Source organism: Garra rufa, chromosome 3 (genome assembly GCF_049309525.1).
Source record: "Garra rufa chromosome 3, GarRuf1.0, whole genome shotgun sequence".
Lineage (NCBI taxonomy): Eukaryota > Metazoa > Chordata > Actinopteri > Cypriniformes > Cyprinidae > Garra > Garra rufa.
Window position 1 is genome coordinate 28,558,748 of NC_133363.1, and position 27,030 is coordinate 28,585,777.

A 27,030-nucleotide genomic window follows, 5' to 3' on the forward strand; every position below is an offset into this window, starting at 1 on the left:
TGTAAAAACCTGTTTTCAGTAAGGCAACTTCACTGTAAATAACGATAAATTTAACTTTAACGATAAACAATGAACTGTCATTTTGGAGTGAACTATCCCTGTATAATCCCTTTTAGTAGCTCTTTTCATCATCACACGTTCATCGCGTCGTTTATTCTGAGGGGAACCAGCTTTCGTCTTCTTTTATGTGACAACTGGTCTTTGTAAACTTGTTTAATCTCTACTGCCATTGCTTTACTCTCATCTTCATGTGCAGCTATTTGGCGGACTTTTCATGCGCATGTTGCGTAGCATTTGAGGTCCGTTCGACAAAGTTCCCACTGTATTCCAGCGGCCAGTGTGAGTGACTGACTGTAAGGGCGCGAAGGGAGCAGCGCGTAATTTGATGACGCTCCCTCCGAATCCCCGAGTTTTATTCGAAACCGCGGTGAACGCGCTTGCGCCTGAGCGCTCACCGTCTCTGGCTGCATCCCCTCCTCACTCCGCTGCCTGTCTCCACACTGACTGTCCAGTCACTCCGGCACCGAGCAACAGGGAGTGTGTGTGCGTGTGCTTCAAGCTATAAAGAACTTCATCTCCATCGCTCCGAACACACATCCGCTTCTTTATCTGCCATCCGCTGCCCTTTCGCTAACCACCGGCCACAGTAACCATCTGCCATGGAGAGAAAGGTAGGACATTTACAGCAACATCATAAGAATGTCATCTGCTCCATTGAGCACTTATTAATCAACAGTGTTTAGTGTCTGCGGTCCGTTACCGTCCTGATGGTGTATAATCCGCCCATCTCATCACAGACAGTCAGATTAGTGCGCATGGGAGTTTTCCGACTGGATCTAGTTTATTTGGCAATATAAAGAGCAGAAACAGTCTATAGGAAGCCAGACAGAACACACACATACACTAGTGCACGTGTTAATCCTGTCTTCTCCATCACTGATCTTCAGTACGGATGGAGGGTTCTTCATGATCATAATGCTGACTGGAGTGAGAGGTTCAAAGCAGCACTTAAGGCTGTAGTGGGGAGGTTATGAGACATCAGATGCTCCCTTGTGCTCTGCTAAGAGCCTAATTACCTCAGCTTCAGTTGTTGGGGTTTGAAGTGTTAATTAGAAATTTAAAGATGACTTTTCTCAAGATTCAAACTCTGTTTGTCTTTGAGTGAAGGTATTTGATTTAACACCGGTGTGTTTATGTAAGTGGATTAATGTTGGAATAACTAAGCTAAAGTAGTGCTTATAAAGAGCCAGTCAGCAGTTGTTCTTTACAATGCTATTTTTTTTTAAACCCCAGTCTTTTTCTCGGTAAAGGTTCCTGCAGTGATTTATGAAAATATCAGGAATTTTAGAGTCTTGGAAATATCTTTATTGGATACAACATTTTCTAGTTATAGAAATGGCATGTGTGAATGCAAATCTTTTTAAGGTAGTCACAAACAATTGGGAATTCATGAAAAATGTATTTGTTGAAAAAAAGTGTTCCAGTGCATATTGTATTTGAGTCTGTGGGGTTTATATAGTACATTGTATATATTATTTCATGCTCCTACACAGATTTGAAATCTCTAAATTTTCCCTGGTGCAGTTTCATATACTGTATGTACTTACAGATATAGGCCAAGGTAATAACAGTGCACACTTTGCCAAAAGATCAAATCAAATATTAACACTATGCTATGAGGCAGCAGCACATTACTATTGTCTAGAATCTGGTTGTTGCATTTGTAAGTGTGGTAACTCACATGTGACCCTGGATCACAAAACTAGCTATAAGGGTAAATTGTTTTACATTGAAATGAATACATCATCTGTACACTTTCCATTGGTGTATGGTTTGTTAGAATAGGACAATATTTGACTGAGATATAACTATTTGAAAATCTGGAATCTGAAGGTGCAAAAAGAGAAATCTAAATATTGAGAAAATCACCTTTAAAGTTGTCCAAATGAACTTCTTAGCAATGCATATTACTAATCAGATATTAGGTTTTGATATATTTATGGTAGAAAATGTACAAAATATCTTCACGGAACATGATCTTTACTTAATATCCTAATGAAAAATCAGTAATTTTGACCCATACAATGTATTTTTGGCTATTGCTACAAATATACCTGTGCTACTTATGACTAGTTTTGTGGTCCAGGGTCACATATGGACTTAGTACCCAATGTTTATTGTTTCTTATTTGATGTCCGATAGTTTTTTGTCACTAAGAATAGGTTAGATGGTACTGTAAAAGTTACAGTACATGTTACTGAACATGACTGTGTGTCATTAACACCTAAATATGTAAAGGCTTTTTTTGTTTTCATTTTTTCATTTTTATTTTGTTAGTTTTTTTCCCCTGAGTACAGTGTTTTTTCCTGTCCTTCATTGCATTTAATACATTCAGCTTACCGCTCTTGGGTAACCTAGTTCTTAATATGTGCTTTTCTTCCCCACAAGGACAGATATTATCAAGCTCCATCATAATTTAGCTGTTTCTTATACGAGTGGACTGACCCTGATGTCAATGTATGTTCACTCATACCAGTAAAGAGTTGAAGTTTTATAGACAGTTTCCTTTCGGCGGTCATAATGCTATGAGAGAAGTGTTATTTTATAAAACAGCATAATAAAATATGGCACAGATTCATAAAATGTCAGTTCTGTGTATCATAAATCTTCTGTTCTGTTCTGCATTTTTAAAATATTGTGACAAAGCATTTGTGATCTCAGAGTTAAGTTTCAATTCCCTCCCAGTTTTGTTTATCTCGTATATTAATTTCAGGTGGTTACAGAGTGAAACACCAAAATACAAGGAACTTGTTTTTAATTAGGAATATTTAGTAGCCATGTAATACACAAGTTTTTGGACTGTGGTGAGGTGCATGTTGCTGGATTGCGCTGTAACTGCTGCATCTCTTCTGCTTGGATGCACTGCAGGAACGTACACCGCCATTGACTGTAGATAGGCTGAGCATGCAGGGACACTCATATAGTACATGTTGACCAGTGTCACCATGCTGGTTGAGAGCTGGGGCTGTGCCTTTACTGTTAATGGTTGTTTGTGTCCCTTTGTGAGTATTTCATGTTGTATGTGAGTTTGAGTGGGTAACAGTGTGGTCTGTGGTCATTAGATCTGGTGCTCAACTTGTTTGCTTTGATGCCATTCAAACGTTAGGAAGGTTTCTTTACTGTTTCAGCCATTTAGCTCATTCAGTTGATTTTTTTCTCACAACCCTTCATGTAGGTTTATACTGAGAAGCATGATTGATGTAGAGTACGTTTTGCTGACTATGCATCGTCTAACTGCATTCTAAAAGGGGCCGTTCACATGAAGCGTCTTTTGCGCGCGCAAGTTCGTTATTTCAAATGGAGACGCGCGGCTTGCGCGCGCATATTGGAAGCGACGAGCACGCGGTGCGACGCGCTCGTTTTTTCCAGGCGCGTCCGCGCCGCATCGATTTATAAAAAATTCTCAACTTTTCAGAATGTCGCAAGCGCACCGCAGGTCATGTGACATGAACCAACCAATCAGCTTCCTCACGTTTTTCCGTTACATTGAAACCTCAGCAGAAACATGGAGGAGCAGCTCATCATTGTGGTCCAGGGATTTCTTGAACTTTATGATTTGTCAAGCCCCCATTATTTTGAAGCTAATAGAAGAAACAATGCATGGAGACGCATAGGCTTGGAGCTAGAACGCAGCTGATGGTTGCTTAGAAACGGCAGACGCTTCCGGAGCGCAAGCGCCCGAGCGCTTTGTTGATAAGGAAGAAAGCGGCGCGCCTAGCGTTTTCCACGCGTTTTTAGGCGCGACATGTGAACGGCCCCTTAGGGACAAATTTATTTAAATTTGATCATTTTTCTTTTCTTTTTTCTTGTGTTTAATGTAAATTATTCCTGTAATGGCAAAGAATTTTTTATAGCCATTACTTCAGTCTTCCATTTCAATTTTTCTCTTTACTGTCACTTTTGATCAATTTATTGCATCCTTGCTGAATAGAAGTATTAATTTCTTTAAAATATAAATATTAAATTACTTACATTTTTGTGCATTTTTTGTGCAATTTGTAATGCCAAAAAAAACACTTTAATTGTTGTAATAGCTGGTCAATTGTTCAAACTTGCCCTGCCAACATTTTCACTGGCCCTGCTACCAAAATAAAATAGTTGTTATTGTTGCTTTTGACCTTATCTAGTATTCTAATAAATAAGCTTATATGAAACCAAAATTATAATTACAATTTTGATACCACAGCAAAAACCACTAGCCTGATAAATATAAAGTTCAAACATTACTAAAGACAAGTGAACAGTCAGTAATACAGGTGCGGGAAATAAATCGGTTTACATATGAATCGCGATTCAGTCTTCTAGTGATTCACATTAATATTAATAATAATAATAATAATAGCAAATGGTGTTGTCGGAACAAAACAGCAAGAACAACAGCAAAGGAGGAGGAAAAACAAATATATCCTGCCCCCTTTTTTAGTAAGGGCAAATATTTGGAAAAATTGTATATTAATTATTGATCTTTTGCTGTTATGGGAAGTATTCGGAAAGGCACGTTGGTAGCCTGTTACATTAGAGTACATAATATATATTTTACTTACCACATAAACAGATAAAGGAGAGATGACTGATAAGACAATAGCGAATGATTTGCAGATCCTAAGCACAACTGACAAACATATAAACATATAATCTTGTAAAATATGTGGTAAGTAGGCCTACTGCTGCTCCGTGTGATCGCGAATCTCGAAAGTACAAGTAAAAAGCGACTACCCATACTATAGACTAGTATGTTGTTGTTGTTGTTGTTGTTGTTGTTTTTGAATACTTGTGCGTTTGATGTCCAGTGTGCACAAAAAATGTGATGAAAACTGGTAAATCGTGATTAAAAATTAAAAAAAGTGAATCGATTTTTAATTGAATCATAACCCCATGAATCTATATGAATCGAATCGTGAGATACCAAAAGATTCCCACCCCTATTCAGTAAATAAGAACAAATGAACAAAAGACAAGCATTAGCACAAATGAATAAACAGAATAAAGATACAAGTTTAACAATGCTGTAGATTTTTAGGTTTGTATGTGTTCAGGTACAGAAATTAATAATCAAATGTAAAATCAAGTATAATCTTCATTCTAATAATTAAATATAGGTTAATTCTTGTTAAAGTTACAAAAGTTATTCAGCCAAGAGCAGTGAGTGATTTTATTTATTTATTCATTTATTTATTGGGGGATACACAGCAGCTGGTAAATTAGACGCAGTCACTTTAAGAGACAATGCAAGGATAAAATATAATGATCTGATTCCTTCATCAACTGTCAAGACATAACCAAAAATCAAGACATAACCAATTGGTTTTGAGGATACTATTGTAAGTATTTGTCTGTTCAAGCACAAGAAGATGCGGAAAGAAATGCAATTCTGAAATTAAACTGATTTCCAATTAAGAACACAATTGTTGATTATAAAATATTATACTTATGGTTCCTAAAATGTTTGAAACTGTTATTTCTGGGATTTCTAAAAACCCAGCAAAAAAGGTTATGGTCAAACTCTAAATGTTTTCTTTTTTTGAAAGCCCAGATTCTTCTCTAAAATATTGGGTCCTACTAGGATACCATGAATGTAGTCCATATGACTTGTAAACTACATTTCAGTTCAAATTCATTAGATAGTTTTGTGTGAGAAACCAGTTAATTACAGTAATTTGTAGTATAGTTTTTTTTGTAGTATAATTTTTATATTTACAATTAATTGGAGTACAGTCAGCATTGTACAGTCAGCATTGTAAAATTTGATAGCAGACAGTACAAAAACCTCTCTTTATCTGTGTCTCTCAGCGAGACATCTGTTCAATGTTTTAACCTTTGGGGACTGTACACCGTGTGGCCAGATTAGCTTCAAAGTATTAAGTAGTTGCAAATGAGGACATTTTTGTAGTACAAGGTTGTAGTCTGAAGTAGCAAGTCGCAGGTGTGTCTTTGAGCTCGAGGCCTTGTATTCTCTCTGGAAACAATTCCGGCGAGGCCAGCAACACTTAGAATGGATCACAGAAGTTCGCTTCAGTGCCCAGCAATCTTCTGAGAGTGAGAGAAATCCCATTAGTATTCAAGGACCCACTTTTTCTAGCTGTCACACCTCAAGAGCTTTAGGGAGAATTGGCTCTTTCACAAGTGAGAGTGCAGGCAGAGAGATGAAGGGATGATTATTAAATACTCGCTTTCTTTCATTCTTTTTCTCTTTCTCCTTCGCTGCCTTCCTGCAGGTCTAAATGTGAGGAATTAGAATGCCGTATTCTAGAAACGCCTCACGTCATGCTGCCTTTTGTTCAGCTCAACAATACGCCTTCTCATTTGTTAAGACACCTGCAGTATTTGCATCTCTGATTTATATACGGATTTATGCTTAATCTAAGCCTGTTCATGTTTTTGAAAATTTCCTTCATTTATTTATTTATTTAAAGACAACACAATGTTATATTAACATTTGTGTGTTAATATAACATTTAGATTTAGATTTTTGCCTAAAACCTGACCTCCTGGGCCAATACAATGAATACAAACAGAAACAGAACAGACATTTTTTGATGTATTATTATGCAATTTGTGAATTATTAATATAGTGTGTATATTGTTTTGTATACTATTTTTATTTTACCTTGATATCAGTTGGTTAAAATTTCATAAATAGCTTGGTTCTGCAAGACGTTTCCCTCATTTGTTTGTAAATGCCATTTGGTTTGATATTTTGCAGTCTAATAGTTCACTGATATTCATTTAATCATTCAATTTAAATGTGACTTAAAAGTACTTGGTGCCACTGTGATTTTTTTTTTTTTTAAGTTAAAGTTTTGTATTGTATCCTTTGCTTCCTGTATTTTTATTTTTTTAATTCACTCTGCATAGAATGTGTTTCCCGTCCCCACCAAATACTAGGTCACTCTTTTGAAATGTCTGAGGCTTTTATGTCCAAGGTTCCTTGCAGTGAGATATGGACAATTGAGGACTTCCTTATTTTGGCTGGACAGGAATGTTCTTGCAGCATAAAGGTAAAACCAGCTTTTGTAAGGGTAGAAACTTCCTGCATGTTTTTGCAAGACATAGATTGTGAATGAAACTAAAAGCCGAGTAATCAGCTTGCATGGTTAGCTTTTCACAAATAATTTTGTAGCTCAGTAGAGTTCCTTATATTTTCATAAACCTTTGCATACATGCAGTTTGATATATTTGTAATGAGCAGATGCCTACACCTGCCAGCTTGGACTCTCTGTGGACAGGATTTGTTCTCTAGTTTGGTGGCTGACATGTTACGCTGCTTTGGTCAACAGTTCATACATTTATGGTTAGTTGACAAAACTAGAACGACTATTCATTTGAGGATTAAAACTCCTCCTTTGTATTAAATTTGTATTAAATTTGCACTTGTGTACAAATCTTAAAATTATATTTAAAACGTACCTGTGATAACTTATTCGCAAGACACGAAATGTGTACCAATAAGTACATACTACTGCAGTTTCCAACAGAAATGAGCACTAGAGGCAGTAAAACATCAAGCACTTGTAATCATTTTCAAACACAGTTGTGATCACAGCTTCATATGTTTTGATTTCAGGATGTAACTAATTTTCTCAGTAGCTCAGTCGGCACAGAATTGGACTTGGGATGTGGAATTGTTAGGTACGAATCCTTTCAAAAACATTACTCACAATGAAAGAGATGAAAGATGAAAGATCGAAAAACAAGCTAAAATGGCATGTTTGCAATTGCGTTTTTATGTCACATGAACAACTATCACTAAACCAAAAAAAAAAAACACAGCTGTGGATCATTCAAGTAAGAACACAGTATTAAGAATCGAGGGGTTGTAAACTTTTGAACAGGGCCATTTTTATAAATTCAACTATTATTTTCTCTTGTGGACCATATGCAAACATCTTTTATGTAAAATATCCTATTCAGGTCAGTTTTTAATAAACAATAACATGCAGTTTGTATGATCCCTCTTATTTTGGTCAAATAATTAACTTTTTTTTTTTTCAAAGAGAAACAAACAGTTTTGCTGTTTTCCATGAATAAAAATGATGCTGGGCGATCACCAACAGTCGAGTTCAGTTGCCCCCTAAAAACTAGATGCCCCCTGGCTGCAGCACTGTTCTGCATGAAGCGTATTCAGTTCAGAGCCAAACCACCCCTTTATTGATTGCTGATACTCTGATTACAGTGATCCTGATGCCTTATAACCCTTAGCAGTGCCCTGGCCTTGTGTGTAATTACAGGTGAATTGCACAGAGTTTATGTCTACGGCTGCTGTGTGGTGGGCCTACTACAGTTCTGGACTCAATTGTGAGGCAGGGTGGTCTGATAGATGGCTTGCAGTCAGTGTGCCGCTTCGCCCGACTACAGTGCTTTTTGGTCGTCTCTGAGACAGACTGTCTGGCTTACAGTGAGCTGACCCATTTTTACAGGGAAAGGCTCAATATCCCATTTAGTACTTCCCCCACCACCCGAGTATGCAAGGGGAAGAGAGAGAGAAGTCTGGGTTAGCTGAACGGCTTGTTATTGTTAATCCATACACTGAATTGGCATCTGAAACACAAAGTTGATGCCTTTAAAGCTGACTGGGTGCTTTTTGGATGTTCTGCGTGTCTGTTATACAATCAAAGGGCATTATTGTTCACCTTTGTGCTGTAATATGTAGATTTGAAAGGACTTTATAGGAGGCTCAATTCGACACTCACTGTCTCTGGCCTCATTCTGTCCATCCTCTTTCTCAGTCCACATACGCAGAATAAGAATAAAGGATGGAAGTTAAAGAGACACAGAAGAATGTGTGTATGTATATATGGGTTGATGAGAGTAACAGATATGAGATATAGGGAAATAAAAGAAATACGACATCGGTTTTATGTTCTGGATCTCAATATGTTTCGCTTATTCAGATTGCATTGGTATATTTTTAGTAGTGTGCAGTACAATATATACGACATTTAACATGTTTATAGTGTGTTTACATGACTGCAAAAGTTTGGGGTCAGTGAGATTTGTAATGTTTCTGAAGAAGTCTCTTATGCTTACAAAGGCTACCTTTATTTGATCAAAAAAACAGTAAAAAACTAAATTGTGAAATATTAAAATGTAGTTCACAAATATTAAAATTAAACGTTTCTTATTATCAGTGTTGAAAACAGTTGCCCTGCTTAATATTTTTGTAAAAACTGTGATTTCAGCATTCTTTGATTTAATAAAAAGTTCAAAAGAGAAGTGTTTATTTGAAATAAACATTTTGTAACATTATAAATGTCTTTACTTTAATTTACTCCTAAAATGCATTGGGAAAAAAATCGTATTGAATGCATACTCATAAACACACTTCTGAACGGTATGTATTATAAATTATCAAGTTATATTAAATTAAATGGTATTTTGATCAAAATTCAGTTTGCTAGAAACATAATGGTCTAAAGAGTTCTCTTTATAATTATTCAAAAATGTATCATTATAAGATGTAGTCTTATTTTTCTCAGTATGTAAAATGCATTGAGTTAGGACAGTTTGTCCTGAAACTATCGTGGATGTCAAATGATACGTTTATTTATTTTTTGTGAGAATGATGAGATGAGAACAGTTTATTTCCACAGTTTTGTTTTTCAGAGAAACAGAAAAACTGGTCCTGCTGGGAACTCTAGAAGAAGGTGCTTGTCTGTCCAACTCAAAATTCTGCTGCATGTAATATTTGTTTCATTTCCCCCCCCCAAAAAAACCATGTTCTTATAAATTAACTATGTCTTTGTAGTTTTCAGGTTTACTTCAGTTATTTTGTTATCCTGTGGTGATCTAAATATTAAATTTGCCAGGCGCTCAAACTGAAGTGCATAGTTTGGAACATCAGTTTAAACATAATTTTTATAGTACTTACTGCAGAAATTGTAGCAAATAACAGAGCTTAGATGTTATTACATTTACTGGAATGCAGAATTACATCAGATTTGCTTGGTCTGAAAAAGGTAGCTTGCTTTTTCAAATCGTCTGTTTGGCTTGGCTACTGACGATTTTGCTGAGAGTGCATTTAGTCTGAAAATGGACCACCCAGGATATAGGCTTTTGATATGAACATTCAGAAAGTTTGTATGCTGGAAAAAGGCTGAGCTGAATCAAGAAAATGCTCATATCTTCATTAAGAGAAAGTACATAACAGCTGTATCACTTCCAGTTTAAGACTGGCCTTTTTGCCTGTGCTACTGTCACCAAATGGAATTGCAAAAAAAAAAGCACACACATATTGAGTAGGGATGTAACGGTATTATCAATATTGTGGTATCGCAAAACTGTCTTAGCACTGTCTAGCATTTCACTAGACTTTCACTTTTTTTAAAAATATAAGCGCTACCTCCATTTCCTTCCAAATAAAAGCTTAAAAGCGCATTATGAACTCTTGACAGCTAGCGGTTTAAATGGGTAAAGTAACTGCAGTCCAAATTGAAAATATCTCTTTCGAGTGTAGAAATTAGGAAAGATGTATTGTAATTTCCCTACTGTAGTGCAAAAAAATAATATACCTATGAACAGTGCAATTGTTTTACAATATAGGGCTATTACTGTCATAGGAATAACAATAACATAAAATTGTTGTTGTTTCTGTTATATATTCTAATTTGTCTGGCTTCCTAAAACACCAGTGTGAATGTAATTTAGACTAAGACAGTATACCACAAATAAAAAGACAGTTGAGGCCCCATTAAAGTTAAGGTTTAAGTCAATATACTCACTTTTTCATGGGTAGGAGCTCTTTTTTTTTCAAGTTTTCATTTGTCTTTTTTTAATATTGCAAAAAAAAATTGCATTGTGTACTTCATATTAAGATATTATCATATCATGAGATTTTAATGTTGTTAGATCATATTGAGTTATTTCGCAGCTTGTTTTAGTAATATATGAAACAGTAGTTTGTCATTCAAGAATATTTCTCCGATGGTTTTGAATGTATAATCCTTATAGTGTCAGTTAATGATTGTGATATTTGGGAGGCTCAATATATTGGTAGGTTGTTGTACAATATAAGATTTTTTTTGTTAGTTTTATTAGACTTTTAGATCTTTTATTTGTATGATTGTTAATGCTAATTCTTTCTCTTTTGAATTTACCCTTGCCTTCATCTAATCTATTCATAAAACGTGTGTTTTAGAAGTTAAAATGATTCGCTCTGTCGCTGTTTGTTTCTTAAACTGCCATCCCCAAACTCTCTGTTCACGGCCAGTTCTGGGCAATGAAAATGTGATGCCTCTGTGCTTTGGCCCATTGATTAGTCAATCGTTTCATTGGGAGGCATATACAGACCTCTGCAGGAGAAACCTAAAACTGCAGCTTGAGGTCAAACTGTCCGGCAATCTCCGACAATAGACACAAACACATACAATCGCTCTCCTTACCCCACATGGCTCCCCCACCCCCTTTACCTCCCAGTCAATGGGACCTGAGCATTTGGCAGAGCTGTAATGGGAAAACGGAGACTTGGTGGGGGCTCAAAGGGGTACTAAGACCACCACATCTTTTCAGCTCTTTGATGCTTTTGAAGAAGTACGTCCTGAAATGAGGTGATTAAAAATAAAAAAGGGGACACAATGTCACACCACAACAAGTTTGTTTGTTTTTTCTCCCAGGACCTCTCGAAATGTGTTTTTCTGTGCATTGTAAATTTGACTGCTGGTCGTTTCTTTTTTTAAGTCAGCGTTAGGTTCGTGTCACATATCACCACTTATCTCATCTAACCACAAAATCACTTCCCACACCACAATTGGTCATTATTATGAATTTTGGCAGACTCTAGAGTCCAGACATGTTTTTATTTTGAGTAATTGTTTCCTTTGTGTCACTCTCCCATACAGGCCTGTGTTACGCAGAGCTCTTGATATGTTTGCACCTTTTTCTCAGTCCCTCTGGCATCTTTTTCTTTCTTACAAACGTTCTTCTTGTTAATGCATAGAGTTTTGATGAACAACCTTTAGACGTTTTCTGATTATTCAACACACAATGGCCACTTGTATCCAAACATTTGGGTATTTTTCCTAATTTAGGCATTTGGTTTGGATTTTGGAAAGGTATTTAGTCTTTATATTCACAGCACTCCGTCAGAATCATAGCGTGAATATTGATATTGATTTACTAGCTTTGGAGTTTTTAGCCAGACAATGTGGTAGTAATTTTTGTGATTCACAGTTTGAAGCCAGTAGTTTGTCAGTTATGTCCTTGTTAGGGCAATTTCTCTTCATCTGTGTAAACTTCACGTTTCTGCAACACTGAAGTTTTGTTTTCAAATGCCAAAACACAACAATTAAACTTCAGTGTTATGAAACAAAATATAAGAGAAAATGACATTTCGGTCTATCAGTCCACTTCTTAATGCATTGTTAGTAAACAATTTGACACTTTCATCATTTTAACATAACTCTATATCTGGGTTTGCATGATTCACAGTTGAGTGTTACTTAAAAATTGTCCTGTAATTTTTAATCAAATAAGTCTCTTTCTTTTGGAATTGTTCAAGCCATTATTATTTTTTTATTTTTTTTGTTACCTCTGTCCTCTCATTGCCTGCATTCATGTCTTGACAGATGTTACTAATTTGAAGACTTCAGGTGTAAAGGTTTTCAGCTGTCATTTAGCACTTACCACGCAATGAATTTGTCATTTAAAACACCTCATGAATCATTTAGCATTCATTGCTCTTTTATAGTTAAGCAAATAGGAAGTCAAGGGGGATGGGAGACGACTTGTGGCTGGGAGGAATTTTTGGGACCTGCCATGACAATTTCAAGTAAAATATGTGTTTAACAATCTTAATAAAAAAATATTGATTGTTTATTTTATTTATTTTTTTTATTTTTATTTTTTTTTTGGGGGGGGGGGGGTAAGTTTCAAGAACCACAAAACAACCAACATTTGGATTAGTGGTCAACAATTAAGGGATTTTCAGTGCTCAATTATTTAATTATTTCCCTCAATTCTAAATATGAAATTACATCAGAGTATCATAATTTATTGTTAATATGCTTAAGCTTGAAGTGTGCCATTACTTCAGCACCCAAATCTGTTAATATAATACAGTATGATTAAGCAATATCAGAGTGCTGTTTTGCTGAATAGCAGTGTTGCATTTTTTAACACTGTAGCAGTGTAATAACACAAAGCAAGCTATTTCTGTAGGACTTTGTCTTCTGAGAAACACAAAGAAAATATTTTGAAAAAGTTGGACCCTATACTGCCATCATTTGTATGCTCAAAGACATTCCTCAAAAGTTTTCTACAGAAGAAAAAAGTTGTACAGGTTTGGAATTACATGTGTGTGTGTGTGTGTGTGTGTGTGTGTGTGTGTGTGTGTGTGTGTGTGTGTGTGTGTGTGTGTGTGTGTGTGTGTGTGTGTGTGTGTGTCTGTGTCTGTGTCTGTGTCTGTGTCTGTGTGTGTCTGTGTCTGTGTGTGTGTGTGTGTGTCTGTGTCTGTGTCTGTGTGTGTGTGTACCTGGTATTCATCACGTTATGGGGACCACAATGTCCCCAGATGGATAGTAATACCAGTAAATTTTGACCTAGTGGGGACATTTCTTAGGTCCCCATGAGGAAACAGGCTTATAAATCATGCACAATGAGTTTTTTTGATGAAGTAAAAGTATGCACAATCTCCTGTGAGGGCTAGGTTTAGGTGTAGGGTAGGTGTAGGGCCATAGAAAATACGGTTTGTACAGTATGAAAACCATTAGGTCTATGGAATGTCCCCATAAAACATGTAAACACAACGTGTGTGTGTGTGTGTGTGTGTGTGTGTGTGTGTGTGTGTGTGTGTGTGTGTGTGTGTGTGTGTAAATGATGACAGAATTTTAATTTTTAGGTGAACTATCTCTTTAGTCATTCTTGAATTAGTTCAAATAGACATAGGAAACCTTTTTTTTTAAATGTCAAAAATTTGTTGTTGACCCGTGTTTGAAAGTGAAGTTTTGGCTTACACGTTTTAGTATTTTGTAGGGAAAATAGACTCTGCTTGAAGTGCTGAATAACAACTAAAAGTATATGTAATTACATGCCAGTGACCAAATAGTAGCAAAATAACTTATAGAAACAGTATTTCCCAGTTCAGAAAATGTTCTAGTCACATGTAAACAGAGAAAATATGGTTAATATTTGTTATAGCTAGATTGATCATTGACATGTTAGTCTACTCACACAGTGACAGAGTAACTGGTTTGATATAGCAGCACTGAGAAAAGCAACATACCACTTATGTGCTCTGTGCATAGAAATAGCACAGACCGTTTTATAAAGAATTGTGGCCAAATGGAAGATAATATTTTCAACATATTTACTTTAATTTGGGTTGTTTGTTCATAGGTTTGAAGTTTTGGGGAAAATCAGGCACATTTGAGGAACTGACTCATCAGCTGAGTAAGGGAATGAGATGAGACAACTGAATCAGAATCCAAATCAGAATGAGATTTATTGCCAAGTATGCTTCCGCACACAAATAAATTTGTCTCGATGAATCTTCCAGTACACACATTAAAAAAAAAAAAAAAAAGATTACAAAAACATAAAACAGATAATGCTGTAAATTTGGGTTATGTGCAACAGACTTCCTATTCGGGCTTTACACTTTGATTTAGTTAATAGTTAATTACCAAAAAAAAAAAGTCCATAGATGTTGGCATCAGTTCATACTGCTGTTAACACCTGTTTTTCAGTTTGGTCAGGTGATGTTCGACATATACCCCATACAACTAGTCAATCAACATATGTACACAATAGACAAAATATGTATGTACAAATAATCTATATACAGATATAATTATCCAAGGGAATGTAAATAAGGGAAAGGATATGTTAAGAGATCATGTGTGAACAGGACCTTTTGAAAAATACCATAAATTTTAGTGTTTCCCCTGACATTATATTAGGGGGTGCCCCGCCCTCTCTTAAAGGTCAAAGTCATTTAACTTAATTTTATTGTATTTTCTATATAGCGCCAGATCACAACAGAAGTCATTTAAGGTTACCTTTCCTAGAACAGGTCTATACCTTGTTCTTTTATGACACAAAGATAATTAACATAAGGCTATTTAGTTATTTACACAACAGCATGTAATTTCTGTCTCTACGTGGTCGCGCAACTACAATTTCTCCTCCAAGAAAACACAGACAGGATCTCGAGCGCGGAATGACATGGAATTCGTTCATTTTTGGATGAATAAATCAAAAGTAGGTCTGTCACTTAAGTCGAATCGTGATATGGACTAGTGTCTGTGAATATTAAAACGCAAAAATAAGTTTTAAATATGAGTCCTGCATGTTTCGCTTGCCTCTGTATGTATGAATGGCGGAGATGCAGTTTTGTTTACTACACACATACTAAAGCACACGTGACGGTCACAGTGATTTTCGGCCTTTGCGTCTCACTAAATAACGACATTAACACATGAACTCAATCTCCAGAGCTGCTATGAGAGTCATTTAAGAGTTATTTGAGAAAACTAGCATCATATCAATATCTTACTGTATACACACAGAAACTAAACGGCAACCTGTCAAAATAAAAGTACAGTTTAACGTGTAACAAATATATCACTCTTGAATTTTTTTGTACTGTATAGTGTACGTCTTTATATATTACAATTTCTGGCAAATTTAAATAAAACAATTAAATGATAAAAATAAATATTACAACCAGATTAACCACTTAATTTTAGGAAAAAAAATACAGTTATTATTAAAGACCTTTTTAACGGAATATTCACACAATTTTTCGTCCATGTATTTAACAGTAAACCTTTTTATTTTTTCACTGAAATAAATGTTTTTGTTATTACACTCTCCCAAACTGTAAACCTAGGGGAAACAACTGAATTTGTTCCGGCAATTTACCATAAAGGGCAAATGAAGACAATGGTGCAGCCTTTAAAGATCGTTTCTGATGATTGACATTGTAGAATTTACCGGCATTTTGGTGGTAATGTGTGAATTGTCTCTTACCGGTAAAAAGCCAGAAGGCCGTTGTCTGTGTGAGCAGCATATTTCTGTATTTACTGGGAAAGTCATACTGGTAATTTTACAGCAGTTTACCAGGATTGCTGTGTGAAAGGGGCTCATGTGACATCAGTGGTTCAACCGTGGTTCAATGTTATGAAGCTACAAAAATACCTTTTGTTCGCAAAGAAAACAAAAATAATGACTTCTCTTTTGTGCCAGTCTTTGATGTGCATTCATGAGAGTACCATGACACATGCGCTGGAGCTGGCTTTCTTACAAAAAATGTCCATCTCTCTTAGTTCATTGTTTGTATATCGTATTTAGTTTTTTTTTTTTCTTTGTGCACAAAAAGTATTCTTGTAGCTTCATAAAATTACGGTTGAGGCACTGATGTCACATGAACTATTTTAATGATGTCCTTACTACCTTTTTGGGCCTTGAATGTGGTAGTTGGATTGCTGTCTATGAAGGGATCCTGGAGTCTTTTTCCCTGATCATCATCACTGATGGTGAGGAATGGCTTTAAACCCCACATTTTCATCAGCGTAATCCAGTAATCCAGTAAAATCCATCTGACAGAAAACGAAGATGAGAGAATTGTTATAGAAGGTATTAGTATTTAATTGACACAGATGGCAATTAAGAAGGTCAGGGACAGGTAGTGTAAAAAATCTGTCATCAGTGCGCTCTGAGCCTGTTTTATTTCCACCTCAATCTAAAAACGGGTATCTTTTCTCCACTGCTGCTGCTTTAAGGATCCTCCCTCCATTTTTTTGAGAATGAGCAGCGTGTTCCAAGCATTGCTGGGTTTGACTGCAGCAGAGGACAGGAGAGAGAGCAGTAGTGAAGGCAGAGGAGGAGGGGTTTGGTTAGCCGCGAGACTAACTACACCGCAGCAGGGCTGCGAGCGACCAGTCAGCGAGCATTCCCTTATCTACCAATGGAATGCAACAGCTGCAGCAGCCTGTGAGCGTGTGTGCTTTTCAGTCAGTGTGTTTGTAAAAGGGGGAGGGGGCCACGGTCATGGTGGGCCAGCAGGAACCCCCCTGAAAGACCCCCAACTCTCAACCCCCCATGTTCTCTCGCAGCCGGGCTCCTGAAAGGCAGCTCAACCCAACGTAAGCGTGAGAGACACAGAGAGAGCGAGAGACTCGACAGGGCAGCACACTCCGAGACGGAGAGAGAGAGAGAAAGCAGAAAGTAAGGGAAGTGGAGCAGGGAGCCTCGGAGGGGGGTTGAGGAGGTGAGGTGAGTGAAGGGTGAAAAGGAAGAGAGGCGAGGGAGAGGGAAAGACAAAAGAGAGGGAGAACCAGAGTGGAGGGAGACCAGAGGGAAATGGCTTCGGAGGAGACCGCTGGAGGAGCTCGCAAAGCCACCAAGAGCAAACTATTTGAGTTCCTCGTCCATGGAGTGGTACGTACCCTCTCGGCGCATGTCTATATGTGTGTGTGTGTGTGTGTGTGTGTGTGTGTGTGTGTGTGTGTGTGTGTTGAGCTCAGCTACAGACACAGCCCGTGCGTTTGACTGATAGCGGCGAACGGTGTCCATGTGAAGGTTATTTCCAGTCCTCCGGATCCCGGCTCCTCGCCGCTCTTCTTTTTGAAGCAGAGACGGGGTGGGGAGGAGAGGCGAATGAGGGAGATGAGCATGTAAGAAAAAAAAAGAGCGAGTCGGATCGGCGAACGTGCAAGAAAGGCCAAAGGTAGCCACTTGGTCACTGGAGGCTGCATGCGTTTGGCAGCGTGCCTAAGGTGACGGGCGCTTTCATTCAAAACACAAGCCGCTCTGTGACTCAACGCACTATTATTACAACTCCAAAAACACATCAAGTGCTTCGGATAACATCTACTATGTAGATTAGCGTGTCTGTTGTCATGTCATTCATTAAAAATTAAACCTAGTCGTAGAGCCAAAGGACGTACTAGTAGCGAGTAGTAATTATTACTACTAATAATACTGTAACACGGACTGCTTCTTTGCATATGACATTCTTCAAGGTTTGATGCAGAAGAGGCTGTAAGGATCCACTTATTGTCTAAACCTTTGTGTATATACACAGTACAGTAGCGGTGTAATCTTTTATTTATGATTAGCAGGGCTTTGTCTAGCCAGAGCAGATCAATCTGAAGTGAAAAGCAGTTTGTAGTAGAATGAGCGTGATGCGTAAAACTGCATTTTGTTTTCTATTAGTTCTTGCTTTTTACGTTTTTTATTCTTGATATGATTTCTTGTTTCTGTAAAGTGTCATTGATTTTAGAAAGGAGCTATGTTAATAATTATTATTTAATTATTACATTATTACACGTATAGCAGACTATGATATTTCTGGAGAGCTTCGTTATTTAGTCTGTATATGTTTATTTCTTTTACTTTTGAGATTATTTAGCTTCCGCGAGATATACATTTTATTTAAAAGTTTGTTTTTTAAGAAATAAATACTTCATTTCAGATTGGATGCAATACGTTGATTAAAAATGACAGTAAAGACAGTTATAAAAGATTATGTAAAATAAAGCTGTTTTTGTCTATTAAGCAAAGAACACTGTAAATTTATCACCACAAAAACATGGATAATAATATTATCCACAGTATATCAGAATGTTTTCTGAAGGATTATGTGACACTGAAGACTGGAATAATGGCTGGTGAAAATTCTGCTTTAGTGCCACGGAATAAATTGCATTGTAAAATATATTAAAACAGTAAACAGTTAAATGAAATTGTAAAAATATGTCACAATATTATTATTTTTACTGTATTTTGGATTTAAAAAATGCACCGTTGGTGAGCATAAAAGACTTCTACCCAAAACAAAACAAAAAAAACTTTACAGACTTGAACGGTAGTGTATAAGTTCCTTGGTTAATAGTACTGAAGACTTTCCATTTTCAGTAATAGTCTTGGTTTGCTTCATAAACAGCCTTTTGTTCACCATTTGCCTTAGTTCTGCATTAAGCTGCTTTAACTTCACATAACAACACATAAATGCTGAGTTTGGATGATGAATGAAGAAAACGATGGTGTTGCCTCTGCAGACTAATTAACCTTGACGAAGCACTGATTGTTCCTGGGCAAATGTTTCCCGCGCCTTATTTTGGCTTCCTCTCCTTTTATGTCCTTTCCTGTGCCTGTGTTCTTCTCCTCTGTGTCTTCTATGTTTCTTTCTGGACTCATGTATTTTCCGAATTACCTCAGCCTGACCTTTGCTATTGTTCACCTTACTGCTTCTCTGCACCACTCAGCCTGGTATACAGTTATGCTGTATATTCTTTGTTACATGACATTGTATGTTACTGCAAGAATGTGGTGGTTCAGCCTTGTTTCCAAGGCAAGGAACAGTACGTGCACATCAAGGTTTGCAATTAAGTAACAGTTTAAACAGCTACTAGTCTGAGTGAAAAGAGTGCTTAAACTTTGTTTTGTATGGAAGGAAATCTGTGGCCAATACTGTAATCAGAATATTTGAAATTTGCTTGATATAGAGTATTTTGTCTCTCTGTGATAAATCACCTGTGCTTAGACAATGACTTGTTAGTTTTATGCATATTTTTGTTCTTGGTCCTTCATTTCTTTTTGATCTCTGCTTTGGACATTTAGTTTTGAATCAATGTTGAGTTCAGATTAGGTGTCACAGTGTTTCTCTAATACACATTATTGGTAATATGTTTTATTTGCTCCTTCTCTTTCAGGCACAAAATAAAACACCCACAGTCTCGGTTAATGACAGACTCAGTCTTACTGTGTAACTGTGTGGATAAATAAAGATGACCTACAGGTCATTTCACTCTAGGAACGGAAACTCTCGTTCCAGTTCACTTTAAACAAGGCTAACTTACTACCATAGTAAATAAAGTGAGATGAGGAGTAACAGTATTTTACACATTAAGTTTCAAATTTACTGTAATAAACTGTTTGAAAAGAACAAAACAAGAATAGGTCTAACCACTGTGACTTTTACCCTATTTAGTTTGTTGCTTCAAAGAACATTATTGTGAAACACTGCGATATGATTTTAAAACCATCCAATGAAACACATTTGTCCTGTGTATCAGTATGTTTATATCCACAAATTTGTCATTCTGAATGAATCCAATTTGATTTCAGATTTTGAGAGTTGTTTATGAATTCTAAACTTTGCAATCAGACTCGCATATTTGTTTCCACTGACTAATTTCTAAGACAAAGATACGTTTATAAGACAGGCAATATGTAAATAAACCCACATAAAATAGTTGGATTCAAGGGTTTATGCGGGTAAAATTTAGGGCTAAGTAAAAAATATAAATTTTTAAATTTTAATCGTGCATTTTTACAAAAAGAATCGATTAGTCTAGCCTGTTTTCATTTAATGACAAACACTGTAGTGCGCCTCTCATCTAATAAATCGCAATAAGCTTTGTGCTTTGTTGCTTTTGATATAAAACAAAATCTAAAGTGATAATCTTCGCTTTAATAACAGTCTCAAGTTACGTCTTGAAAAAACATTAATGAACATCTGAAAATATGGTAAAATAAGGAGTACAGCTTACCAAAATCCATATCCTGTCTCAGGTAATCGCTTAATCACTGTTTCAACCACAGAAAGACGTACGTAAATATAACAGCTTGTAAACAATGTCACGTCACATTTACCTCAGAAAAACATATTCGGTGACCATAAACTTGTTAGTATGTTTGCATTCTATGGATGACTCTAGCTAACTAGAGAGGAGAATTTTGCTAAATACAGTTGAAGTCAAAAGTTTACATACTCCTTGCAGAATCTGCTAAATGTTTATTTTACCAAAATAAGAGGGATCATACAAAATGCATGTTATTTTTTTATGTAGTACTGACCCTTTTTTGTGTATTTGAACCCTTTCCAACAATGATTGTATGATTTTGAGATCCATCTTTTCACACTGAGGACAACTATAGGACTCATGCAACTATTACAGAAGGTTTAAACGCTCACTGATGCTTCAGAAGGAAAGGATGATTTAAGAGCTGAGGGATGAAAACTTTTTGAATTTGAAGATTGGGGTAAACTGAACTTATTTTGTATTCTAGGAAACACGTAAGTATTTTCGGTAGCATCTGAAGGGTAGTACTAAATGAAAAAATATTATATTTAGCCAGAATAAGAAAAAATAATGTACACATCTTCATTCTGTTCAAAAGTTTACACCACTGGCTCTTAATTCATCGTTTTATATCCAAAATAATTGATAAAGAATCAAATCGCAAGCTTGTAAACCAGAATATTAACTGATTTGTAAAATTTGTGTCAAAACCCAGCCCTACTAAAATTTTACTAATAAACGGAGATCTGCATCTGCTCTTTCAATCAAAACAAAATTTCAGTAGTATGGACTGAGGTGTTTACTAGATATATTTGTTTATAAACTAATTTTTTGGTTGCTTATGTAAACATTTGCAGTAACTCATGGAAGTCACAGGAGTCAAATAATGTCGTCTATCCTGTGCAGTTGTCATATTAACAGCAAGCCAAGAAACTCCCGAGGGACGTGCATGTACTTGAGCAAAAAGTTGTTGTTTATCAGCAGGAATCGGGCAGAAGTGCTCATCAGTCAAAGTTGATTGACAGCACAAACACTGCCACTCTCTCTGAAGTGCAAATCCACATGGTGTGTGACTGATGGAAAATATTCCAAATGAAATGTTTTCCTTCCTACCTGCATCCAAATTTATATTCAAAGTGGTTTGTGAACAAAGCAGCCACACAGAGAGAGACAGCAAAGGACAGTAATTGTTTAAACTATTTTAAGTGGTACATTTCAGGACTATTGAAATTTTCAGTTTTTTGTTCTGGCGTGAACCCGCCACTCTGATAACAAGAGGAATCTGATGAAAGGCTCTTTTATTCCTCTCTAGCTATCAAACATGATCATTTTTCCTGCTGGTCAGTTTTTTCCTGTGTTAATGTGATGGTAAGACAGCTCAACAGCCGACAAAGACAGTTAAAAGCATCTGGCAGCACATCCGACTAAGAGACAGAGAAAGTGTTTATCTGCAGCATTCAGGGAATAACAGAAATGTTACACCTGCGAGTGTGTGGCCTTATCGAATGCTAAATATCTCATTGTCTTTCATTATTCTGCAACTCAATGCTCCCCGCACAGTCTGCTCTTGTTTCACAACAGTCTAGAGTTCACTTCATCAATCTCCTGACCTGCAGACATAACACAGATCAAGCCCACGTGAGGTACATCATTAGTAGGTACATCACAGTCACTTCCTTTGTATAAATTAAACACAAAACCATGTAAAATCAGCAGTTACTCTCACACATTTGTTTCACATTCCACATCTGCGGCAGTTCAACGTGAGCCCTTCCTGTTTAACTGAAGTGCAAAGAGGTTTCTCACACCACAGACACAAGGTGAAACCAATTGTGTTTAACACAACTATGTCAACTGATTAGTTCACACCATTAAGAAGGGAGCTTGACAGATGTAGATCTTCTCTAGTGGTTCTTTGGTGGTAGCTTAGTGGAAAACAATGCTTATCAATGCTTAATAAATCAGATGTGGCCATTCACACAGAATGAGTTTTTGTTTTGAAAAACATAAGATGCGGACAGTGGAATAAGGGAAAAAATGGCCACTACCAGTCAAAAAAATTTTGAACCGTTTCAATTTTCAATGTTTTTTTTTTTTTTTTAGGAATTCTCTTCTGCTCACTAATATTGTGACATATTTTTACTATTTAAAATAACTGCTTTCTATTTGAATATATTTTAAAATGTGAAAAATGTTGGCATTCTAATGTGCTGATTTGCTGTTCAAGAAACATTTTTTGTTATAATTATTATCAATATTTAAAACTTTTTTTTCAAGGATACTTTGATGAATAGAAAGATCCAAAGGTCAGCATTTATCTTCTTTGAAAGAAACCTGAAAATTCTACTCAGCTTTTTTAAACACAATAATAATAATACATATTTTTGAGCAGCAAATCAAAATATTAGAATGATTTCTGAAGGATCATGTGACTGCAGTAATGATGATAAATAATTCAGCTTTGAAATCACAGGAATAAACTGCATTTGAAGATATATTCAAATAGAAAACGGTTATTTTAAAGTATTTCAAAATTTTGCTATTTTTGCTGTACTTTGGATCAAATAAATGCAGGCTTGGTGAGCAGAAGAGACTTCTTTAAAACATTAAAAATCTTATTGTTCATAAACTTTTGACTGGTAGCGTATATCTGCCTGACTTTTCTCTTTCATCTGTTCTCTCAACTTGTCTTTGTTGTTTGATATGACTTCAGTTATTCTCATTGAACTCATTGTCCTCTCATGATGACTTTAGAAAGACATGGAGTGTATATTTGCAGTACATTTGTCTATTTTTGTCTGATTAGAGTTTCCCTGTTCTTTTGACCACTGTCTGTGTATTTGTGTGTTCTCTCTGTCACTCCAAGCCGTACCTTTGACATGCTCTCAAATTGCCTGTCCAATTTCACTACCAGCACCATGATCCTAAGCCTCTGCTTGCTTTTTTATTTCTAAAGTAAACCCCATCTGTCTCATTAACCTATTGCTATCCTGTCCAACTTATTGGCTGTTTCTTCTCCATGTAAGGTCTTATGTAGTATCATAGCAAACTTTATGTTTCATCCATCAGTTGTATTGTCTCACTCCTTCACTCCCTGTGCACTCATCAGGTCTGTCACTCTCAATAACAATTTCATTTGTCTTATCTTGGCCGCCATATAATGGAGACTATATTATGTCAGTATAATATATTATCAATTACTTCAGCGGGTAGCTAAGGGTGGAACTTTAATACCAGGAAAAAAATATCTGTAATAATAGCCCCCCTGATTTTTACTCTGTGATCATGACCATTATTTGAAGTCTTCTCGGTATATTAGCAGCCAAGAAAATGAGTACTGCCTGGAGAATTTTTTTTTATTAATGTTCATATAATGTTTCAAAGCATCTCTAGTATCTCTTTAATATGTGATGTATCTTTGTACATGATGTTAACGTTTGCAACACATTTTTATTTTATTTTGTCCGCATTATTTATTGACCGGTTCAGTTCAATAGTGAACATTTATTGTCATTTCAATTATTTCAACTTGTTTCAGTGTTATTTTTCCCGTAAGTAAAACCATTGCTTATTCTAATGTAATTACAGTAGCAACCTAATTCAATTATATTGCAGCTAAAAGTTAAGATTTTTTTCCAGACAAAGTTGAAACGCACCATCTGTTCTCAGGAGAGGTATTTATGCACATGTGAGTGTGACTGGGGTTTACTCTTTCAAAGACATTTGTTCACTGTCCTGAACTGTTGTATGTGTGACCTTTTGTGTCTGGTGTCACAAGTGTTGAATAGATCGCACTTGAGTTGTGTGTGCAGTTGCTGCAGCTAGTAAAGAAAGCAACAGCTGCTGTCATTCTAGTAAGCTGCAGTAGGTCTAAAGGTCCCAAAATTTTCAAATGCGTTTTTACTTATTTGGTCAAATATCGTCATTCACAGAATGTCACAGTGGCTCAGAAGTTTACACCCCTATCTCTTAATGCATTGTGTTTTCTTCTGAAGCATCAGTGAGCGTTTGAACCTTCTGTAATAGTTGCATACGATTTCCTCAGTTGTCCTCAGTGTGAAAAGATGAATCTCAAAATCATTCAGTCATTGTTGGAAAGGGTTCAAATACACAAAAATGCTGAAAAACCAAATAATTTGTGGGATCTGAAGGATTTTTCTGAAGAACAGCAAGCAGTTTAACTGTTCAGCACAAACAAGGGACTCACAAACAACTATCACTAAACAAAAAATAAACACAGCTGTGGATCATTCAGGTAACAACAGTATTAAGAATCAAGTGTATGTAAACTTTTGAATGGGGTCATTTTTATAAATTCAACTGTTATTTTCTGTTTATATGACTAAACAGCTTTTATGTGAAATATCTTATTCAGGTAATTACTAAATAAAAAATAACATGCATTTTGTATGATCCCTCTTATTTTGGTAAAATAATAAACATTTTGCAGATTCTGCAAAGTGTATGTAGACTTTTGACTTTAACTGTATGTTTTAAAAGCATCATTTTACCAATTCACTGTATATCTGTAATCTCAGAGGACATGTTAATCATGTAAGTTTTCTCCAAGTCAGTTTCTTATGTCCATCTTTTTTTTGTCACCGTTTTTTTTCTCAGCGGCCCGGCATGCCATCAGGAGCACGGATGCCTCATCAGGGTGCCCCAATGGGGCCTCCAGGACCACCATATGGAGGAAGCCCTGCTGTCCGGCCCGGACTTACCAATCAATCCATGGAAGCCAGTCGCAAACGGCCCGCACCTTCACAGCAGCAGATTCAGCAGCAACAGCAGGCCGTACAGAATCGAAACAGGAAGTGAGTATAATGTAACATATACTAATGATCAGGAACCCACATAAAAATATATATAGAGAGAAGATTTTATCATAACAAGAACCTGGAGGATGTCACCTAATGTTGAGTAGGTAGGCATCTAAAATTGTGAACTCCTGTTGAAGCAGTAATGCCTTGTTTAACATATTCTCACAAGATACAGGAACTGACAGGTTTCCCGTGTTCTTTTCTCCCTCCACTGTCATATGAATAAAGGATTATAAGGAAAAAACATTAACCTATTCATTTTTAATCATGTGTTTTAATCATTCTGGATTATCTTGGCAATAGTAACCCTGCTTTGGAGCAGTAATCCAGGGTTAAAAGAGGCACTAACCACTTTTTAACATGACAGATGTGAAAGGTTAGTTTAAGGGATAGTTCACCAAAATGTTATCATTTACTCATGTTCCAAGCCTGTATGATTTACTTTCTTCTGTGGAACACAAAAGAAGATATTTTGGAGACTGGTGGTGACCAAAGAGTTTTGATGACCATTGACTTGCATTGTATGGATGAAAACCACAGACATTTCTCAAAATCTTGTCTTCTCAGCAGGAACCCCTAGTGAAAAATAAATGTACTAAAATGTATTTAAAATGCGAGGTATACTACAAATACATATACATATTATGTACTTAATAAAAATACCCTGCAGTTGTACTTTTAGTGTGCTAAACTAGTATATTTAAAGTCTACCTAATTGAAACAACTAATTTTGTACTTGATGCACTTTAATTGTGTGGAAGTAGTGCTGAATTCCAATATTAGCAATATCCAATATCCAGTATATTTAATTGTGTTAAAGTGGAACTATTTCAAGTATACTTTAAGTACACTTTATATATTTAGCATTTAAAGACTGATATTATTTAAAGATCATACAATCCTCATCAACAGTGACATTAAAACATATTTTAGGCTTAATATTAAAAATTTGCTAAATAAATTTTTATATCAGTAAATCTCAAGCGATATCAGTAAATCAGCAAACATATCTATAGACTTGAACTATTCTTAGTATAAAATAAATTCATTTTAAATTGAATACTTTTTTACCATGGACACAACGTCATAAGACGTTGATATTTGATTAAATTGTGTTTGCGGCGTCGGGTGAGTGACCAAAATTCAATGTCAATTTAATGTCTAACATCAACCTGGTCCGGTGACTGCTGGATTTTGATGTTCCACAGAAGAAAGTCATGCAGGTTTAAATTGACATAAGAGTGAGTAAATGATGACAGAATGTTTAATTGTTTATGTAAACTGTTACCCTGGAAATCCAGAGGTCTCGCGAGAGCACAATTTGAATTGTCTCTGCAAGACACTCTGGCATCGAGCAATGATGCAGTTTACTGCAATACGTAAGCAATTGTGGGAACCAATCAAATCGGTGTATCTGATGTAGGCGGGCCAGAGGCGAGCTAAGCTGATGACGACAGCACTGCGACGTCCGAATCATATAGTAAACTTTGAAAGATCGCTGTCGCTACAGATGAACAACAAGTTGTTTGAAACAGCTTTGGCCGCTACAATGAACGAGTTAGACTTGGCTTTCGATATAAAAGAGGAACAGAAAACCGAAAACTCGAATCGTTCCTTTGCAAGAAGGA

The 27,030-nt window shown here is 36.2% G+C and overlaps 1 protein-coding gene across 3 annotated transcripts in view; it reads left to right on the top strand.

The window, feature by feature from the left end:
* Positions 1–487: 487 nt before the first annotated feature.
* LOC141331030 (SWI/SNF-related matrix-associated actin-dependent regulator of chromatin subfamily D member 3) overlaps positions 488–27,030 on the top strand; it is a 47,647-nt gene continuing 21,104 nt past the window's right edge. Inside the window, exons 1-2 of one of the 3 annotated variants that reach the window (XM_073835862.1) lie at positions 488–671; positions 25,200–25,396. In XM_073835862.1, the coding sequence (XP_073691963.1) occupies positions 660–671; positions 25,200–25,396 (209 nt within the window). In that variant the 5' untranslated portion in view covers positions 488–659. Of the gene's footprint in view, positions 672–16,923; positions 17,434–25,199; positions 25,397–27,030 lie in introns of those variants that run through there. The other 2 variants (XM_073835863.1, XM_073835861.1) reach the window with 2 other exon arrangements.